Consider the following 22,033-nt stretch of genomic DNA (forward strand, 5'->3'; position numbering starts at 1 on the left):
TCCTTTTTTGATATTGTAAAAGAACTCCAGCCCAAAATTTATTTAAAACCCCCTTCCTAACACTAATGGAAGGGTCTAGGGCTATAAAGAAGAATTAGGTTTTCTTCTCAATTAGAAAACCTGTCATACTATTAAAAACAAAACAAAACAAAACCCCACCCCCAAAGCCTATTGTTCATCTAGCTCCAATACTGAGTCTTAGCAGGAACAGTCAGGTACAGCTTGTTGATCAGTCCTGCTGACTCAGATCATAGTAACTTCAAAGGCCTGAAACATTCTGTACTTCAAAACATTCTAATTTTCTATAATAATGTACTAATATGCAATATTTTAAAATTATTCATGTTTAAGGTCTTAGGGAAAGGAGTTGCAAACACTTTACACTTGCTATATAAAATAATACTTATTTTTATTTGTTCCAAATTTATCTTTCATGTATCAAAAAAGTAGATGCCCTAGTTTTACTATATAATCATCTAGAGATAAATCTGTAATTCTCTTTCACTACTGTCTTGAGTCCTTAATCATATTCCCTCTCATTTACTCTACTCTTTAGGCTGAAATTTACTAATCTTTTAGTCTGTTCTTCATCTGGCAATTCCTTCACTGCTTTGATCATTGAGATTACCCCTTCCCAGATCTCCATCCCAATTTTTTCTTTCTTGAAATGCAGTAACCAGAGTACAGAAACTTCATTGTACAAGACTAACAAATTCTAACTGTAATATTCTTGATATGTGCTCTCTTTTACCTACTTGCCATCCTATCTTCAGGGACCTAGATGATGATTTCCAGGCTCACTATCTTTTAAGTATAATTTAGACTGTCTTAATATAGTTTAAAAAAAAAAAAACCACTTGCCCTCTGATTTTTGTGATCACACAAAAAACCCCATAAGTTATTTCTACAACTGAGTCCATCAACTTAGTAGTGTACTACCCACAAGAAACTATCACCTTATACCTGATATTTTTTTTTGCACTCCCCCTCCCACAGTACTAAAAAAAAAACCCCAAAAAACAAAAAATCCGGATCCCCAAGAAGGTTCCACTATTCATATCTCTAAGGCTAAGAAGGAATCAAATCTTACTATTTGGATTCCTGTAAGTCATTTCCTTACTGGATAATAGTAATCTCCACAACACATATAAATTATTTTTCTCTCCAATAACTTCCAAAAAGGAATGCTAAGGTAATTTTGGTCATCAAAAAGGAATACCATTCACTGTCTCACCACAGGTACCATGCTAACAATATTATCTTATAATTAAAGAAAGTATAGCTTATTGGGTACAGAAATGAGGTATATTAATTTATAGCTCCAAGGGTCTCTTCCAATAGGTATTTATAATGATAAAAAACATATTTTGATCCATCAATTTACTATTTAGCAACCAATTTATAACTTAACAACTCTAGTAAATATCATATCCCACAAATTTTACCTGTATTGATTGATTAGGTTTGAATGTTTGACTTATCTGCTTCAAAACAAAATTTAAGTGACAACCAGGCATTATGTAACACCCAGTGTGATGCAAGAGGAAATAAGAAACATCACCAATAAGTACTCTTGCCAAAAAGATTAAACCTGAGTATGATTAGGCTTCTGGATTTATCTACCAATGGAAAGGAAATATAGATACAGAGGAATATGTTATATGACATCTCAGTGATACAGTCAATAAAATCAGAAAGCAGGAAATTTTACAGAAGAAATAACTTGTAAGCAAGGAAAAAACAAGAGAGAGAGAAAGAAAGCCTACATATTAAAAGAGCTTTAGACACATATTACATGATTGCATTTATATGAAATGTCCAGAATAGGGAAATTTAAAGAGCCTGAGTAATGTCACTGGGGGCTGGGAGGGACAGGAAATGGAGAGTGATTACTAAAAATTGTGGGGTTTCTTTATGGGAAGATAAAAATGTTCTGGAATTAGACAAGGGAAATGTCTGCATAACTATGTGACTGTACTAAAAAAACACTGAAATGTATGCTTTAGGGAAGTAAATATAAATTTTATGGTATGGATTATATTTCAATTTTTTTTTTTTTAAGTAAAGACGAGACTTATCAGCCAAATGCAATGCACAGACCTTGTCTGGATCATGGTTTAAACAAATCATCTTAGCAAAATAACTTTGTGAGAAAAATCTGAATACTAAACAGATTATGCGATGACAGAATTACTGTTAACATTCTGAGGTATAATAGTGGTATTATCAGTTGGTTAAAAAGGATACTTCAAAAAAAAGGGCTTATATCATCCTTAGAAATACACACTAATCCATTTATGAATCAAATGATGTCTAGGGCCTACTTCTAAATAATCTGGGGGACAGCGGGAAACAGATGAAAGAAGACTAAGCCAAATATTGATCACTACTGAAGCTGAATGACAAGATACATGAGATTTGCTATGCTATCTGCTGTGCTTTTATGTATGCTTGAAATTTCAATAAAGATTTTAAAATATTAGTGATTTAGTATGTCACTAAAAATTAACCAAGGCAAATAATTCATTTATTTTTGCTATTATTTTTCTAAAGTTTATTTGTTACACTATGAACAGCATGTATTAACACTACAGCTGGCTCTCTTTTTATAGTTACAATGTTTATTATTATTATTTTGTAAAGATTTTATTTATTATTTATTTGTCAGAGAGAGAGAGAGGGAACACAAGCAGGCAGAGGCAGAGAGAGAAGCAGGCTCCCTGCTGAGCAAGGAGCCTGATGCGGGACTCGATCCCAAGACCCCAGGATCATGACCTGAGCCGAAGGCAGCAGCTTAACCGACTGAGCCACTCAGGTGTCCCTACTTTATTATTATTTTTAAAAAGATTTTATTTTAGGTAGTCTCTACCCAACATGGGGCCCGAACCCACAACCCTGAGAACAAGTCACAGGTTCTACTGCCTGAGCCAGCCAGGCACCCCTACAGTGTTTATTTTAACAAAAAGGATATAAAGAAGGTGAGAAAAAGAAGACAGTAAGATGTAAGCGTGGTGTGTCTCTGCACACCATTTACAGTACCAGGACACCATCAAAATAATTGTTTCTATCAGGGTCAAAAAAAGACAGTGATCATTAATGTGTCATGAGCAGTCATGGAACTTTGCAGATAATGTAGTTATAGTCAGCAGTCCAACGGCACGCACAGTGCCTTCTATTCGTGTATTTAAGCATAATTATATTTCTGGTAGGGTCTACATCCCCAAGAAAAGGCAAAGTTGAGCATTTCATGGCTTCTTCTCTTTGATCATTATTTTCTACTTTTCTTCTCAGGAGAGAGTTACATAGGAAAAGAAAATACCCATGTGGGGGTGGGGGAAGAAGGAAAAGACCCTGTAATTTAGAGATAATTACTATGTATTTGTAATATGTATTTGAAATATGTTTTGGCACATATTTCAATTATTTTTCTAGGCATATACATACCTACATTTATACATGGCCTTTTTTTTTTTTAAACTTCTTTTTTTAAAGGATCATACTATTAATACAGGATTGTGACCAGATTTTTCCCCCACTTCTTTTGATATGATGGAGTATTCTATCAAGATGCTTTCAGAATCCCTATACAAATAAACAGATACTCAGTTTATCCCTAACACGGCATGCTCTGTGGACATTTTTCTTCCTCTTCTCTCTGATGTGTGTTTCATTTAAGCCTCATTTACCGACCAGACAGCCATATTATTTTCAGCCCTAGAGGACTCAGTAGGAAAGTAATACTGGATTCAACAGAGCAAGTAATACTCTAACTGGCAGGCCTCATTTATATGAGGAATTTATTTAAGCCACAGCCTTGGCCTTTGGTTCAGTTGAGGGACTAAAATGAAGCAGACAATGGAAAAATCAGATAGGTGAAGAGAGATAGTGAAGTCTGGGGTTTACTTGGATTTTTTTTAGGACAACCCTAGGATCGAGGGGAGGAGAACATACAAGAGTTGATTATTAACAGTCACTGGACAAAGTGAAAGGAAGAAAACATAAAATATGGGAAGAAGGCGAGCAATATTAGGTACTTAAACATGTGTTGTTTGACATACTAAGAAATATATCATAACCACGCTCATTTTTATTTATTAAATAAATAAGTGTATTTTAAATACTAAGGACTTTTTTTAATTCCAAAAAAAGGAAATTAAACAAACTTTTAAAATAAGTTATTTGCAGCTAAATAACCTAGTAAAACCCCGTAACAGTGACTATTTTGGAACAAATTCTCAGACCTTAAATCTAACTTAATAGCCACTATTTACTGAATGTTTATTATGATGCCAGGCAATGTGCTAAATAAGCATTTAACCTACATTATATCATTTAAATCTAGTAAAATTTTTGAGGTTAGTATTAGATCCATTTCATATATGTGAGAATGAAGATTTAGAAGGGCACCTGGCTGGCTCAGTTGGAAGAGTGTGCTACTTCTGATCTCGGGATCATGAGTTAGAGCCCCATGTTGGGTGTAGAGATTACTTAAAACTTAAAAAAGAAAAAAAAGAAAAGAAAAGAAAATTTAGATTTGGAGAGCTTAATAAACTGTCCAAAGATATGCATCTAGTCTGTAGCAAAGCTGATACTTGAAACAAGTCCAATTACAAAACCTATGATGCTAATTATTATCCTATAATGCTTCCAAGGCCTGTATTATAAAGTGACTAAAAACAATATACATCACTTAGGTACGTAAATCACATGGTCTGGCTCACACTATTAACAGTTCTGAATAGAGGGCAGGGGGTGGAGGGATGGTTTAAATAGGTGACGCGGATTAGGAAGTACACTTGTGATGAGTACTGAGTGATATGTGAAATTGTTGGATAAAATGAAAACTTTAAAAAAAATCAATTCAGAGTAGAGGTGGCTATTTATAAAAATGATTCTACTGAATTTTTCTCATTTCTAGCACAAGATCGCTAAGGGCCACACTTCTTCCTCATATTGAGGGGAGCCCCACTATACTGCATTTCCTTAGACTTTCTGCCTTTTCAAGGTGATAAATGGATAACACAGTCCGAGATCATGGCTAAGCGGTATGGTACAGTAGAAAAAAACACTAAAGCTGGAATCAGAAGATCTGAGATCTCAGCTCTAGTGTTGGTTCCAATATTTCTTAGTCAAAGGGTCCTGGAGAAATCACTTAACTTTTTTTTCTCTGATTATTCACCTGATATAACTAAATATATAACAAAACAAAAGCTAATAAAATCCATTCTGTCTTCTGAAAAGGATGGTTGTAATGATCCAATGAGATATGACATTCAGATACCTTGTAAACTATAAAACACAAATGGTATTAATCATTTAAAAGAACTAGAAGAACAAAAAAAAGGGGAGGGACAAGAAGAAGCAGTCTTGCAAATGAAGCTCTTATTCTTTTTCACCCCAAGACATACACACAGGGTAACAAAAAACCATCTGGACATAAGTGTCATGTCTGATACGGAGAAGTGAAGAAATGATAGAAAATTCAAGAATAGATAGGAAGGAAGAATAGCATACTATGGGACACATATTTTGGGGCCAACCAGAGCCTCACAGTGTTAATCAAAAAAACGCTTTACTCAAAAACACCCATTAACACAATTGGATTTATGCATTAAATAATGAGCTCTAACAGTTTTCTCTTATATGATTTTAACAATTTCTCCTACACTTTAATCAACACACTAAAATCTTGTAAGAGAAAAGATAATTTGGTTAATACCTTATTCCAGCCGCTGGCATGAACTGTGGTCTCCAGTGTACATTCCCGATATGCCTGATATGTCACTGGCCTGTAGAGATTTTTTTTTAAAAGTCTGGGTCACAAAGAAGGAAAATTCTAGATTTCCAGATGAATAAATATACAGTCACTATTCTGTGTTGAATTTTCTCTAAAGTACCAAAAAATATTCAGTATACTGTTTTGTCTGAGACATGGCTTTTAGCATTTGGTATGCATTTACTTTAAGCATTCCCTATTGGCGGAGGCATGCTATCAGCTTGGGAAAACAGCTAATAACATAACAAGATAAATAATAACACTTTAAAAATAATTGTTTGAAACTTCTCCAAGAGAATTTCCATGTTGCAGATAAGCACACATTTGGGTTATTAAAGTAAGATAAAACAGTAACAAAAATGATCTCATTAGTGAAAGTACAATTTTAACTTTTTAAAAGGCAAAAAACCTCAAACACCTCAAAATTAAGCATGTCACTGAAAGACTTCTCAAACTGAGGATATAAGGAGTTACACTAAACAAGGCCAGTAAACAGAGCTCTATTTTTAACTTGGCGTCTTATGACATGAAATCCTGGAGAGCAGAGATAAGCCTTTCTGATTATTTCCACGTTAAGTTCTAGTCATACCAGAACTGAAATCACAGTGATGACAACACTCAGTAATTTACTGATGGACTTTAGGTACTATGTATAAGACTTGGTTTCATTTACAAATTAACAACCACCAACAAAAAAAAATACTTTGTACCAAGTAGCATATCACGTTTAATAAAATTTACCCCTCACTTCTGTTGGCAAACTAATCACATATACAAAATAAAGGAAAGAATTCTTGCTTTTATAGGATTTTAAAATCCATTCCAAAGGCATGTTCTCATCTGATTCTGGTCTGTAATTTCCTCAGCCTATGAAATTTAATAATGGAAGACAGCTACCACTTATCAGTAGCCTACTGTTCAGTTTTATATTATTATATATTTATATTTTACCTTACATACTATCATTTTATACATTAGGAAACTGAAGTTCAGGAAAGCTAAGAAACTATCCCAAATGCGCACAGCTGGCAAGCAGCAATGCAGGAATTCACACCCAACTAGATCTGGGTCCAAAGGCCACACTAGTCCTATTTTAAATTAGGATTTGAAACATGTCACAATAATGTCTCAATGCCACATGTGGTTAATGGTCATCTGAAATGTGGCTAGTGATATGCTGAAAGCACAATATACACACTAGATTTCTAAGACTTAGTAAGGGAAAAAAATGTAAAATAGCTCATTGATATCTTTATATTGAATACCTGTTAAAACTAATATTTTGAATATACTGGGTAGAATAAAATAGATTAAAAATACGGTTGCTAGGACATTTTAAATTGCTTTTCATGACTTGCATTTTATCTGTTGTACAGTGCTGGTCCACATACTTCAGAAACCAGTTCTGTTGACACAGGTATCATTCTTTCACACAAGTCAATATAAAATCAATACCACAGTGATGCTGAAAGGAGGTTAAGATATATGGATGACCTTTTTAGGAAGATGTTGTGTACTACCTTCCTGATATTATATTACCATTAAAGTAAGTTTAGAATTTTTTAAAAGCCTTGGGCTTAAGTAGTACATAGTTATAAAACTTGAACTTCAGATACTATATAATCTACCTACCTATATTCTCCCTGAAGTTTACTTGCGTCTATCAGTCCCTTCACTTCCTTTCCTGAACTGTTTGATGCTGCTGTGGGTCACAGTAGTCCTTATTGGTAGTCTGTCTATCAGGCTAAAGTACGTTAGCATCCTTCAGAATGAAACATGATTTGAATCATTATATGTACACACATACATGCACATAAAAGATCCAGCAGACTAAAATAAAACATTCAAAGGAAATCTAAAACATAGAAAAGCAACTAGCTGAAAAATTGGTTCTATCTAATGAGCTATCTGAACAGAGCAAAGAAGAAAAAGGGGCAGAGGGAACCTTTTCACACTGCTGGTGCTTGGCTCTCCAATGAGTTCAGGACTAATTTCCCACCTGAACAAAACTGAAAGAGTAAGTGGTATTTTCCACCTTACAAATTATTCCTATTAACCTGTATATAATACTTCTAGTTTATCATCAGTTAGATACTTCTAAGGTATTAGTACTAAAGCTTAACAACTTTCAAAAGTAGATTACTGAAAAAAAATTTATTCATAAAGAGGTCTGACTCTGACATACAACCAGAGGTACCAGTTTAAAAAATAATGTCAGGAGTGCCTGGCTGTTTCAGTCCGTGGCATGTGTGACTCTTGATTTCAAGTTTGTGAGTTTGAGCCCCACCCTGGGTGTAGAAATTACTTAAAAATAAAATCTTTAAGTTAATACATAAAAATAAAAATAAATAGTCAGTATTCAGAGTTTGGGGGGTTAAAAACACCAAGTATTCACCTAACTATATATTTTTTAATGTAATTAATTAATTTAATGTAATGTAATTTACTTTACAGTGAGAAGCTATCAATTTTTCCTGTAGATTATGAAAAATATTTTACCTATATGATACTGTTCTTTGGAGAGCTTATAATACCCTAGTAAAGTTAAAGTTAATAGATGGGGAAATTTCGATATAGAATGAAATGGTTAGCCACAAATAGTTTTTATCAAAGTTACAGACAGTATTTTTTGTCTTCTACTTCTCAGTTATTTTACTCCCAATCCCAATAGCTTTTACAAGCTTTTTTTCGTTTTGGCAAAACAGTAGGTTTCTTTAAATATTACATGAAACCTCAATTTAAAAAATATATGAAAATATAGCTATTCTGGTTTAAGAAGGGTTAGCAAAGGCCTAACAAACCCCACCCACTCACCCTGTCCCTCACATTCTCAGGGCCCCTGAACTCGAGAGAACACTCTTAAAGTCACCACTGCACAACCAAATTTCCTATTTAAGTTTTATTTTCTGACACCATAATCTTCTGTTCACATTTTCTTTTTAAATTTTTCTATATATAAAGTTAAGAAAGTCCAAATATTTCATTTCAGTGTCTTATACATAACTTGGATTTTTTACATTTGCTATTGGCAGAAACAAAATGAATTCTGCTTAAACTCCCAAATGCTTCCTTCTAATAAATGGCAACATACAATCTTTGGTTATGTGAAAGTAAGAAATTACCTTACTACATCAGTAATCTGGCATCTCAATTTTGACCCATTTAGTGAAGAAACAGTCTTCATCCTGTTTCAGGTGTCATTCTTCATTAGAACAATATTTTTCTAATTCGTATCAATTCTTTAATGATTCTCAACAAAGAATTAAAGGAAAAAATTTTTAAGATGTACAGCAAATGACTTGGTTCTATTTTAAAGTACTTTCACTGCAAGCGTCTTGCCTTGAGCTTTAACAGTCAAAACCATAGTTAGCAGAGAAGCTCCCACTATAAGAATGTGGCAACAGTGTCATGGACAGATGTTACAACCGCAAAGTTTAGCAACATTTGGGATACCTAAAATACTGATATGATGTTAACCCTACATTACAATGCATAAAACCCTAACCATTATATTTATGTTGGCCCCCAGACAGAATCGTAGTAAAAAGTGGTCAGGACAAGTGAAATTGCTCATATTTACACTTACAAAGCAGTGAAAGCATCTGCTGAAACCTGACAGTTCAACAAGTAAACATAAATGATCAAATCCATGTCAGAAAAGTTAAATCGCCCCTTTGATGTAAAAGTTGTCACTCAAAACACAAACAGATGCTTCAGGAAAGCAAAGACAGAAAAAGGGAAGTGAGAAAAGAAGTAACACCATTCACCTAAAACAAAGCCTTAACCAATCCAGTGCTGCATGAGAGATCCAGAGACTACTTTAGAGAAGCACATTCCCCTCAGCAATGGTAACTCACTGGCTGAGGAGCATTTGCAACGCCTTTTGTAGAGGCTCTTTCAGTTCCTGTAAGACCTTTTCCCCAAGATGAGCCAAGCAGTCTTCCACGGAGCTTTCTGGGTTAGCAGGGCTGAACACAGGAGAAGTATGACGGTCAAAGCCTGTGCTGGTGAATGCTGAAGACAGGGTAAAAACAAAAAACAAAAAAACAAAACAAAACCCTATTTTAATATATAATACCAAAGTTGTGCTGCAGGCATGCTTGGTTGGCTCAGTTGGAAGAGCTTGGGGTCAGGAGTTCAAGCCCCACATTAGGTGCAGAAATTACTATTAAACAAACAAACAAAACCTTAAAACCCAAAAATTTAAAATTTGAGGAAAAAAACGTTGTGCTATAAAAACTCAAGGAACTGGGGCACCTGTGTGGCTCAGGGTTAAAGCCTCTGCCTTCAGCTCAGGTCATGGTCTCAGGTCCTAGGTTCAAGCCCTATATCGGGCTCTCTACTCAGCAGGGAGCCTGCTTTCCCCTCTCTGCCTACTGTGAGCTCTCTCTCTGTCAAATAAATAAATAAAATCTTAAAAAAAAAAAAAAAAAAAAAACCTCTTTAAGACGTCTACTACTGGAAACAAGCTAATGGCTAAAAGCCACTTAAAAGGGTCAATCATTACGCGATATTAATCATTCCAGAACACAAGGCTTAATATTTAGAGATTTTTTTTAAAGGAAAGATTTTTATGGAAATTCTTAGTTTTACAAGAAAAAAGACTAAACTGACTGCTAAAACACAGAAGCCAAGGAGCACCTGGGTGGCTCAGTCAGTTAAATGTCCAACTCTTTTTTTTTTTTTTTTTAAAGATTTTATTTATTTATTTGACAGAGAGAGATCACAAGTAGACAGAGAGGCAGGCAGAGAGAGAGAGGGAAGCAGGCTCCCTGCTGAGCAGAGAGCCCGATGCGGGACTCGATCCCAGGACCCTGAGATCATGACTTGAGCTGAAGGCAGCGGCTTAACCCACTGAGCCACCCAGGCGCCCCAAATGTCCAACTCTTAATTTCAGTTCAGGTCATAATCTCAGGGTTGTGAATTCCAGCCCCATGACAGGCTCTAATCTCAGGGAGGAATATGCTTAAGACTCTCTCTCTCTGCCTCCCTCTGCCCCAATACCCACTTTCGTGTGCCCATGCTCTCTCCCTCTCAAATAAATTGAATCTTAAAAAAAAAAAATACATAGGAGCACCTGGGTGGCTCAGTTGGTTGGGCATCTACCTTCAGTTCATGATCCCAGGGTCCTGGGGTTGAGCCCTAATACAGGCTCCCTGCTCAGTGGGGAGTCTGCTTCTCCCTTTCCTCTGCCCCTCCCCCCAACTTGTGCTCGCTCTCATGCACACTCTCTATCAAATAAATAAATAATTTTCTAAAAATTACACAAGCCAATTTAGTATGTTACTACATACCAGTTTCATGCAAGAATGTTAAGTGGAGGGCACCTGGGTAGTTCTGGTAGTTCAGGGTAGTTCTCTTCCTTCGGCCCAGGTCATGATCTCAGGGTCCTGGGATCGAGCCCCGCATCGGGCTCTCTGCTCAGCAGGGAGTCTGCTTCCCCCTCCTCTCTCTGCCTGCCTCTCTGCCTACTTGTGATCTCTCTCTCTGTCAAATAACTAAAATCTTAAAAAAAAAAAAAAAAAAAAAAAAAAAAGATAAATGGAAAGCAACTTCTAGCTCTATCATCCCACTCTTAGTATTTTGGGGGTTTTTGTTTGTTTGTTTTTTAGTATTTTAAGATTTCATTTTTACCTTTATAAATATGACTTTTTTTTTTTTAAAGATGTTATTTATTTATTTGCAGAGACAGAGGGAGAGAGAGCGAGTGAGCACAGGCAGACAGAGAGGCAGGCAGAGGTAGAGGGAGAAGCAGGCTCCCTGCCGAGCAAGGAGCCAGATGTGGAACTCGATCCCAGGACCCTGGGATCATGACCTGAGCCGAAGGCAGCTGCTTAACCAACTGAGCCACCCAGGCGTCCCAATATGACACTTTTAAAAAGATTTTTATTTATTTATTAGACAGACAGAGATCACAAATAGGCAGAGAGGCAGGCAGAGAGACGGGGGTGGGGGAGAGCAGGCTCCCTGCTGAGCAAAGAGCCCAATTCGGGGCTTGATCCCTTGATCCCAGGACCTTGAGATCATGACCTGAGTTATTAACCCAGTGAACCACCCAGGCACCTCTATAAATATGACACTTCTTAAGCCGGATTCTAATCAGTTTATTCCACCTGATGGGATGAGTCGATTATTCTCATTATTTTTTTTTTAAAGATTTTATTTATTTATTTGACGGACAGTAGGCAGAGAGGGAGGATGAAGCAGGCTCTCTGATGAGCAAAGAGCCTGAAGCGGGGCTCAATCCCAGAACCCTGGGATCATGCCTAAGCTGAAGGCACAGGCTTTAACCCACTGAGCCACCAAGGCACCCCTCATTATTTTTTTAAAAAAGCTTTTTATTTAAGGGGCACCTTGGTGGCTCAGTTGGTTAAACACCTGCCTTCAGCTCAGGTCATGATCTCAGGGTCCTGGAACCCAGCCCTGCACTGGGCTCCCTGCACAGCGGGAGTCTGGCTTCTCCATTTCCCTCTCCCTCTGCCTGCCCATCCCCTCCCAGTTCATGAGCACATACTCTTTCTCTTTCTCTCAAATAAATAAATTTTTTTTTTAAGATTTTATTTATTTATTTGTCAGGGAGAGAGAGGGAGAGAAAGCGAGCACAGGCAGACAGAGTGGCAGGCAGAGTCAGAGGGAGAAGCAGGCTCCCTGCAGAGCAAGGAGCCCGATGTGGGACTCGATCCCAGGACGCTGGGATCATGACCTGAGCCGAAGGCAGCTGCTTAACCAACTGAGCCACCCAGGCGTCCCAATAAATAGATATTTTTAAAAAATAGTTTTTGATTCCAGTATAGTTAACATACAGTGTTATATTAGTTCCACATGTACAATATAGTGATTCAACAATTCTGTATCTTTCATTCCCTTTTTCAAAAATAAATTTATTTATTTATTTATTTATTTATTAAAGATTTTATTTGTTTATTTGACAGACAGAAATCACAAGTAGGTAGAAAGGCAGGCAGAGAAAGAGAGGGGGAAGCAGGCTTCTCACTGAGCAGAGAGCCCAATTCGAGGCTCGATTCTCAGGACCCTGGGATCATGACCTGAGCTGAAGGCAGAGGCTTTAATCCACTGAGCCACCCAGGTGCCACTCATTCCCTTTTTTATTTTTTATTTTCATTCCCTTTTTTATTTTTTATTTTTTTTAAAGATTTTATTTATTTATTTGACAGAGAGAGATCACAAACAGGCAGAGAGGTAGGCAGAGAGAGGCGGGGGAAGCAGGCTCCCTGCTAAGCAGAGAACCCCATGTGGGGCTCGATCCCAGAACCCTGAGATCATGACCTGATCCGAAGTCAGAGGCTTAAACCACTGAGCCAACCAGGTGCCCCTCATTCCCTTTTTAAAATGAAACTTCGCACTCAACATTCCTGCGCATGGATATTTTATTTTTATTTTTTAAAGATTTTATTTATTTATTTGAGAGAGAGAGAGAATCCAGGTGGTGGGGAGGGGCAGAGGGAAAGAGAGAAAAGCAGACTGTCAAGCAGGAAGCCTGATACAGGGCTTGATCCCAGGACTCAGAAACCATGACCCAAGCTGAAGACAGACCCTTAACCGACTGAGCCGCCAGGCGCCCCATGGATAAAGTTTAAAACTATGAAGGTGATACGAGTATAAAATGTTGCACATGAAAGAAGCAATCACAGCTTCTGTCTTCTCAGCTCAAACTACCAACTTCTCATCTGCTTCCTTACTCCATATTATACTGCCATGCTCAAACTGGGAGAAGAACAGGCAGAATCATTGTTGTTCCAAGGTACAAATGGGATACAGGGCACAGAATCCCAGTAAAGCAAGCAGCTAGCACCCACCTACCACAAAATTACATGTATATTACTCTTACAACTATCTATAGCATAATACATGCAAAAATGTAAACGACTTACTTACAATTTCCCCTTTAATGTTATTAATTTAAAAAAAAACACCAACACAAATCAAATGACATTAAATGGAAAGTACCTGCACATGATTGTTTGGTCTATTACTTAACACCAGGAAAAGGCTGTCAGGTATGGTTTGGAAACATTTATAAACCTATCGCCCAGGAAAGAAAAAGGATACCTTCTTGTTTCGCCCTTATAATCCTATACCAATGAAGCTATGCAATGTTAAGAATGCTCTACTGTAAAATATCAAACCAAGAGTAAACTACACCAAACTGAGTCCATTAATTACCTAGGAAAATAAGAATAAACAGACCTTCAGAAATTTCTTTGTCCAGGGATTCTAGCTCTTCTTCAATTTCGGTTTTAACTTTTAATAAAACTTCCTGATCCAGAGGTTGTGAAGCTATGAGAGAGAGAGAAGCCATTAGAATATAGGTAGTATTTTAACTATTTAATTCAGAAAATACAAATCAAAACTCATTATCAAGGCTACTCGGCTCAGAGATACTTAAAGATGAGGAAGTTGAAGCTTGGGTAGGTTAGACCACCACAGTGGAGGAGCGGTGAATTGAACTCAGATTCTGAATATAAAATCTGAAATTTTTATAAAATATAGAGTCTGAATATCAAATTATTAATCCAGGGGTGCCTGGGTGGCTCAGTTGGTTGGCCGTCTGCCTTCAGCTCAGGTTGTGGTCCCAGGGTGCTGGTATTGAGCCTGGAGCTGGGCTCCCTGCTCAGCAGGGAGTCTGCTTCTCCCTCTCCCACTGCCCCTCTCCTCCACTCATGCATGTTCTCTCTCTCTCTCAAATAACTAAACAAAATGTTTTAAAAAAAAATCATTAATCCAGGTTGCGTCCTCATCTTCTAGTTGGGAAGCTAAGAAGGAAATATCTCAGAAACATTTTTGACATAATAATAGAAAAAGAAACCTGAAAAGTTGTCTCAATAAGTGATAAATGTCTTCAAAAATTTATATTCATGGTCCCTTATCTTCACATCTGCATGCAAAATGCAGCTCAAGAGAAGGCCTATTATCCTCGAAAGATTTATATCTTCCAACTTAAGAGAGCTATGAGTATACCAAAAATACTGACCACAAGCGATTATCATGCAGTAAAAGGAAAGGAAGGTCTTGGTCTGTGGCACAGAATGGAGAACAAATGGGAAGAACAGCTCCAAAGGAGAAAATGAGACAAGATGCTTTAAAATCTACTAATCTCTCCTGCCTCAACATTTCACCTAAAATACTGACTCCAAATATGACACCCTACACCTCTCACATTCAGAATCTACTTACAGACACATTTCCAGTGCTTTTTCAATGGTTTATATCACTGTTTTCTACCACTGATAAGTTTTAGAAAAAGATTTACCATTTGCGTATTTCCATTTTCTGCAAGCAAATAAATGCTGAATTAAAAGATAAACTTATTAATTTAGACCAAGTAACTTGATTTTTTTAAGACTTTATTTTTAAATAATCTCTACACCTGACATGGGGCTCAAATTCACAACTGCAAGATCGAGTCCCATGTTCTACCAACTGAGCCAGCCAGCACCCCTAGATGAAGAAAGTTATTATAGCATCCCTATGTCTTTAAAAATACCTCTGAAAAACAAAAGGCTGAATATTTCAACATTTCACAGATTTTTTTATTAGTTTTCAAATTTAAAGTTGACAAAAACAATTTTCCTTTAGGTAACATAAAACACTTTACTTCTGAGCTGAGACTAACCAAAATAAAACTTAAAATAATTTTTTGTGAAAAAAGTAGTTTCTTAGGTATTTCTTTTTTTTTTTTTTAAGATTTTATTTAATTATTTGACATACAGAGATCACAAGTAGGCAGAGAGGCAGGCAGAGAGAGAGGAGAAAGCAGGCTCCCTGCTGAGCAGAGAGCCCAATGTGGGGCTCAATCCCAGGACCCTGGAATCATGCATGACCTGAGCCAAAGGCAGAGGCTTTAACCCACTGCGCCACCCAGGCACCCAGTTTCTTAGGTATTTCTGGTTGAAGTGTAACACAAAGGATCTCTTCAATGTCATGATTAATATATTTGCTTAATGACATTTCACTTATCACTTCTGCATGTAACAAATTACATGTAACATAAATTTTCCATCTTTTTTTTTAAAGATAATATATTTATTTATTTGACAGAGATCACAAGTAGGCAGAGAGGCAGGCAGAGAAAGAGAGAGAGAGAGGAGGAAGCAGGCTCCCCGCCAAGCAGAGAACCCAATGCAGGGCTCAATCCCTGGACCTAAGGCAGAGGCTATAACCCACTGAGCCACCCGGGCGCCCCACATAAATTTTCCACCTTATCTAAGTGTGTAGTTCAGCTGTATTACTTATATTCATAATGTGCTACCATCACCACCATCCATCCCTAGAATTTTCTCCACCTTTTTTAAGGATTTATTCTTTATAATTATTTAAAGCAGAGAATTCTTTTCTTTTTTAAAGATTTTATTTATTTATTTGACAGAGAAAGATCACAAGTAGACGGAGAGAGAGGCAGAGAGAGAGAGAGAACAAGCTCAGGGGAGGAGCAGAGGGAGAGGAGTAGAATTCTCAGGCAGATTCCCCACTAAACACTGAGCCTGACACCGGGCTCAATCCCAGGACCCTATCTAAGATCATGAGCTAAGCTGAAACCAAGAGTTGGACACTTAATCAACTGAGCCACCCAGGGACCCCAAGAACTTTCTACATCTTGAAAAAACTGAAACTCGGGACGCCTGGGTGGCTCAGTTGGTTAAGCTGCTGCCTTCGGCTCATGTCATGATCCTGGGGTCCTGGGATCGAGTCCCGCATCGGGCTCCTTGCTCGGCAGGGAGCCTGCTTCTCTCGCTGCCTCTGCCTGCCTCTCTGCCTGCTTGTATGTACTCTCTCTGGCAAATAAATAAAATCTTTAAAGAAAAAAAAAAAAAAAAAACCACTGAAACTCTACACTCATTAAACAATAACTCCCCATTTCTTCCTTCCCTCTGCCCCGCCCCAGCTTCTGGCAACCACCATTCTACTTTGTTTCTCCAATTTGACTCCTCTTAAGTACTTTATATAAGTGGAATTATACAGTATTTGTCTTTGGAGACTGGCTTATTTTGCTTACAGACAGACTTCTAATAAATCTCAAGTACTGTTTGTAATTGTAACAGGGTTTCCTTTTATTTCTTCTAAGATTTTATTTATTTATTTGAGAGAAAAAGAGACACAGCACAAGTGAGGGGAGGAGCAGAGGGAGAAAGACAAGCAGACTAAGCTGAGTGCACAGCCCGACACAGGGCTCGATCCCACGACCCTGAGATCATGACCTGATGATCCAAAATCAAGAGTCAGGGTATCTGGGTGGGTCAGTCATTAACTGTCCACCTTCGGTTGAGGTCATGATCCTGGGGTCCTGGGATCGAGCCCCACACCAGGCTCCTTGCTTAGTGGGAAACCTGCTTCTCCCTCTCCCACTCCCCCTGCTTGTGTTCCCTCTCTCACTGTGTCTCTCTGTCAAATAAATAAATAAAATCTTTAAAAAAAAAAAAAAAATCAGGAGTCATGCACTCAAAGAACTGTGCCACCAAGGTGCCCCTAATATGGTTTCCTTTCAGAGAGAATTAAAAAAAAAAAAAGAAAAAGAAAAACACACACACACATTCAGACAGCTCTGCAACAGCACTGATTAATATAACTATACTAGGTAAAGTGAGCCCCAGAATATACTGTGACATTATTAAAACAAGGCAAACACAGACTGGGAAATTAATTTCAGGTCAATCTTATTTCTTTCAATGAAATTATCTCTCTCCCTTCTTGCTTCCTGGAAGGAAGATGTATAAAGTGGAAAATAAGCTTTGGATTCAAGCATTCCAGCTCTTCACTACATGTGACTTTAGGAAAATAATCTTCTTGAGCTTTTCCTCTTATGTAAATGGGAAAATAAAACCTACCTCAAAAGAATGCTGTCAAGGCTAATAAGATAAGCCCCATTACATCAAAAATGCTCAATAGACAGTAGCTCCCACTCACCAGTCCTTTTGGTTCCCTAAAATGTTGTTACTATTTGACAGTGATCTTTCCCCAAATCTTGTCTCTATAAACAGAATCAATTCATCATAGACTTCTAACCAATGATGCTTATGCAGAATCTGTTTTCAGTATAAGAGTTTGAATCAGCAGAACCAATCTTGTGATAGTCTACATAATGCCAAGTAATGTGAAACACAGGGTTATTATATTGTATATGGCTTAATATCAATTGATCTAAAAGTTATCTTTTTTCCCCTGAACACATATCCAACAAAGTTAATTTACATTCAAAAATTCAGAAGGAAGGTGGGATGCCTGGGTGGCTCAGATTCTTAAGCATCTGCCTTCGGCTGAGGTCATGATCCCAGGGTCCTGGGATCAAGTCCCACATCGGCCTCCCTGCTTAGTGGAGGGTCTGCTTCTCCCTCTCCCTCTCCCTCTCCCTCTCTCCCCCGCTTATACTCTCTCTCTCTCTCAAATGAATAAATAAAATCTTTAAAAAAAAATTCAGAAGGAAGGTTAAGTTTTTCAAATGTGAGGGCACAATTCACAATAAATTCATCTGGTAAGTTTTACTAAGAAGTTACCCTCCTGAATACAAGAAATTCCACGGTTTTCTGTTTTCCGGGTGTGACTGGTCTCTTGCCTTCAAACTTTTCCCAAGCTAAAATAATCTCTTACATTCAACAATGTAAGAATTTTGATCAATCATTGTCATGAATTAAAGTGAATGAGAGTGTTTTTTAAGAGAAATCCTTCTTTTGGGGGTGCCTGGGTGGCTCAGTGGGTTAAAGCCTCTGCCTTTGGCTCAGTTCATGGTCCCAGAGTTCCGGGATGGAGCCCCGCATCACACTCTCTGCTCGGAGAGGAGCCTGCTTCCTCCTCTCTCTCTGCCTGCCTGTCACCTACTTATTTGTCAAATAAATAAATGAAATTTTTAAAAAATAAATAAAACAACCAACAATCTGAGGCCCCTTAAATTTGACTTATAGTTAGTGAAAAGACAAAAAAAAAAAAGAGAGAGAGAGAGCAAGAGAGAAAGAAATCCTTCTTCTTTTTTTTTTTTTTTTTTAAAGATTTTATTTATTTATTTGACAGAGAGAGATCACAAGTAGGCAGAGAGCTAGGCAGAGAGAGAAGGGGAAGCAGGCTCCCCGCTGAGCAGAGAGCCTGATGCGGGGCTCGATCCCAGGACACTGAGATCATCACCTGAGCCGAAGGCAGCGGCTTAATCCACTGAGCCACCCAGTCGCCCCAGAAATCCTTCTTTTATCTGCTTGTAATCCTTCAATCATACTTCCAAGACAGAAGTAGGATAACAACCATGCTGAGGAAGTTTTGGTTAGCCTTTTAAGTTCCATAAAACCATTTCAAACTTAACATCTGCTAGTTTGTTCTTCACTTGCCCTTAACTGGAAATGTAGAGCGCCTAAACGTTTTGGACTCTTGCTAGAGAATACAACCTTTTGAATCTTTTCTTCTGATAGAGATTAATTTTTATCTATTTATTATTTATTATATATTAAATCTCTATTTATTAATAGAGACTTATTTATTTATTTGGAGAGGAAGGAGCAGAGGTAGAGAGAGAATCTCAAGCAGATTCCCCACTGAGCACAGAGCCCCACCCAGGGCTCCATCTCATAACATGAGCCAAAATGAATTCAGCCCTTCAACCACTCAGCCACCCAGGTGCCCCAGATCTGTTTTTTAGTCTGACATGAGAGGTAATCCCTCCATTCCTCTACATTCTAGACTTTATCCTCATAGTAAGCTGGATTATCAGAGAAGAGCATACATATATAACCTAGGACCCCATATAGTGTTAATTAGTTGTTTTAACTCGGCTGCTCTTTGGTGCCATTTCCTTAGCTTTTAGCCAGAATCACATTAAGAGATAGTGTTTTGAAAGCTAATACCATGTTTGATATTCACAACATCTTCTTCTACATTTCTCTGTGCCCTACATAATAAAGCTCCAAGTGAAAGAAATATCTTTTAAAGAAATATCTTAAAAGAAACTAGTATAGCTTCTAGTTATAGGGGGGAAAAAATCCGGAAATAAGTAGATCTTCACTTGTTTTTGGCTTTTGCCTCAGAACCAAATAAACTGCTCAATGCTAGTATTACCATATGGGATCTTAGGGACTAAGGATCTATTATTCCCACTGAAAATGTATAGTTTTCCTACTCGGATTTTATTTACTAGAATATTTTTATTTAATCAGTTCATTTAGATTTTTCCATTATGTATTATTATAAGCCACATTAAGTTATATGTGGCAAGGAATTTTTAAAAAATTCATTCGTATTCTTGCCCTGTACGGACTCAATGCCAACTTCTTCACTAATAAAAAGGACATATTACAACTACATTTTTACCTAACCTGGACTGCCTTTCCTTCTCCTGATTATTCAAATTCTGTCCATCCCTTTCCATCCCTTCAAGGACCAATTTAAGTCTCTCTACTACTCCACAGTATCTTCTTCACTGACTACTACTGTATCACTGCTCTTTGAACATTCATATCATTCCTTCTGCGCCACAGAGTTTAACACTTAAGTATATCCTGTCTTATACTGTTCAATGATTTTATAATTTATTATCTTTCTGACCATACTATTAACTATTGGAGCTACTCCCTTTGTCCTAGACTTGTGTCAAGCATGGACTAAAAAAGTACTCAAATGATAGCTCTCGCTGTCACTATGATGAAGACTCAAATGACTACAATGTATAGATATACATGTATAGATGACAACATTGCTGGTGAGAGAGGACACTTAAGGTGGGGGAAACAATAAAATTAAAGTTACTCATACATCACGGAATTTTAAGAAGTTATCAGTCTATTTTGAGGCTCAGTCAAATGACAAAAAGTGAAAAGTCATTTTACATAAGAGAGTAAGAGTACAAACCAAAAACATAAAGAATAGTAACTAGACTATTTATTGTGATAGAATTGTGATAGAGAATATTATAAAAGAGGAATGGAAAGAATAAGACTTCAACTATTATCTCTATGCTTATGGGAGTTTTAGTCAGTGCCTGAATCACTCAATTTTAGAGTTGGGAGGATCTGTAAAATAAAGGCCATCTAGTCCATCCTCCTTGTTATATGAAGAATATGGGACTTTTGAAATGATTAGAAGTTGAAATGATTCAGCCAGGCTCAAATAAATTATAGAAAAACAAGATTAGAAAGTAGATCTTCTGGGGGCTCCTGGCTGGCTAGGTCCATAGAGCATGTGACTCTTGATCTTGAGGTTGTATACTGGATAAAGAAATTACTTAAAAATCTTTAAGAAAGTAGATGTTTTGAAAATTCTAAAACACAGTAATTTTTGATATACAGTGAAAAATAAGGAATACACAAATGTCTTACCTGCCATCTGTCTCTTTTTGGAAAATCTACATACCTGAAACATATACACACCCACACACCACCACAAATACTACCACCATGCCCCAAAGTAAATGACAATAATGTCTTGGTTACCATATGCCTCACCCACTAGATTAAAGAAAAGCAGCTGATTAAAGGAGTGTCTATTCTCATGAGACTAATGTGACGCTGATTACACAGGACAAGTTGTCATACTTGATAATAAGCCATGTGGAAAACCTAAACCAGAAAAAGTCTACTGCTATCAGGACACAAAAGGCTATTTATTTAGCTAACCAATGACATAGACAGATTCAGTGATTTTCATTTAATCAACCCCTTGAACCCAGACTTTCAAAAGCAAAGAGCTACGCAGTAGACCAATGCAGCATAAATCCTCCACTATAAATCCAGAGAAAAATGTTTCAAAGATAAACAGACTTTAGCACACCAAATCCCACCCACTTCAGTGTCAAACCAAGATTCAGGTGAGTCAGCAATCATCATACTCCAGCCTGAAATACACTCAGGGCTTTCAAAATGAGTATCAGATCAACAAGTTTAGAACAGCTGTCTGTGGGGCACCTGGGTGGGTCAGTGGGTTAAAGTTTCTGCCTTCAGCTCAGGTTGTGATCCCAGGGTCTTGGGATTGAGCCCCGCATCGGGCTCTCTGCTCAGCAGGGAGCCTGCTTCCCCCTTTCTCTCTGTCTGCCTCTCTGCCTACTTGTGATCTCTGTCAAATAAATAAATAAAATCTTAAAAAAAAAAAAAGAAAAAAAGAACAGCTGTCTGGGCAGAGCAAAACTTTCTAAATCTATGGGTCTCCAAACTGAACACATATTAAAATTACTGAGCAAATATATAAAAATACAGATTCCCAAACCCCGTCATAGAACATCTGGTTTAACAGGTCTAGGGTAGGGTTCCATGATTTTTTTTAAAGATTAAA

General features: G+C 37.4%; 1 protein-coding gene across 12 annotated transcripts in view; it reads right to left on the minus strand.

Annotated features, from left to right (window-relative positions):
- Window positions 1–22,033, minus strand: part of BCL2L13 (BCL2 like 13) — an 86,368-nt gene that overhangs the window by 37,295 nt on the left and 27,040 nt on the right. For 3 of the 12 annotated variants that reach the window (XM_059184314.1, XM_059184313.1, XM_059184321.1), the window contains exons 3-5: window positions 13,985–14,074; window positions 9,634–9,790; window positions 5,720–5,789 (exon numbers count right to left, since the gene is read on the minus strand). In XM_059184314.1, the coding sequence (XP_059040297.1) occupies window positions 5,720–5,789; window positions 9,634–9,790; window positions 13,985–14,074 (317 nt within the window). Of the gene's footprint in view, window positions 1–5,719; window positions 5,790–7,408; window positions 7,539–8,898; window positions 9,027–9,633; window positions 9,791–13,984; window positions 14,075–22,033 lie in introns of those variants that run through there. The other 9 variants (XM_059184320.1, XM_059184319.1, XR_009356571.1 and 6 more) reach the window with 8 other exon arrangements.

This window comes from Mustela lutreola, chromosome 8, assembly GCF_030435805.1.
Source record: "Mustela lutreola isolate mMusLut2 chromosome 8, mMusLut2.pri, whole genome shotgun sequence".
Lineage (NCBI taxonomy): Eukaryota > Metazoa > Chordata > Mammalia > Carnivora > Mustelidae > Mustela > Mustela lutreola.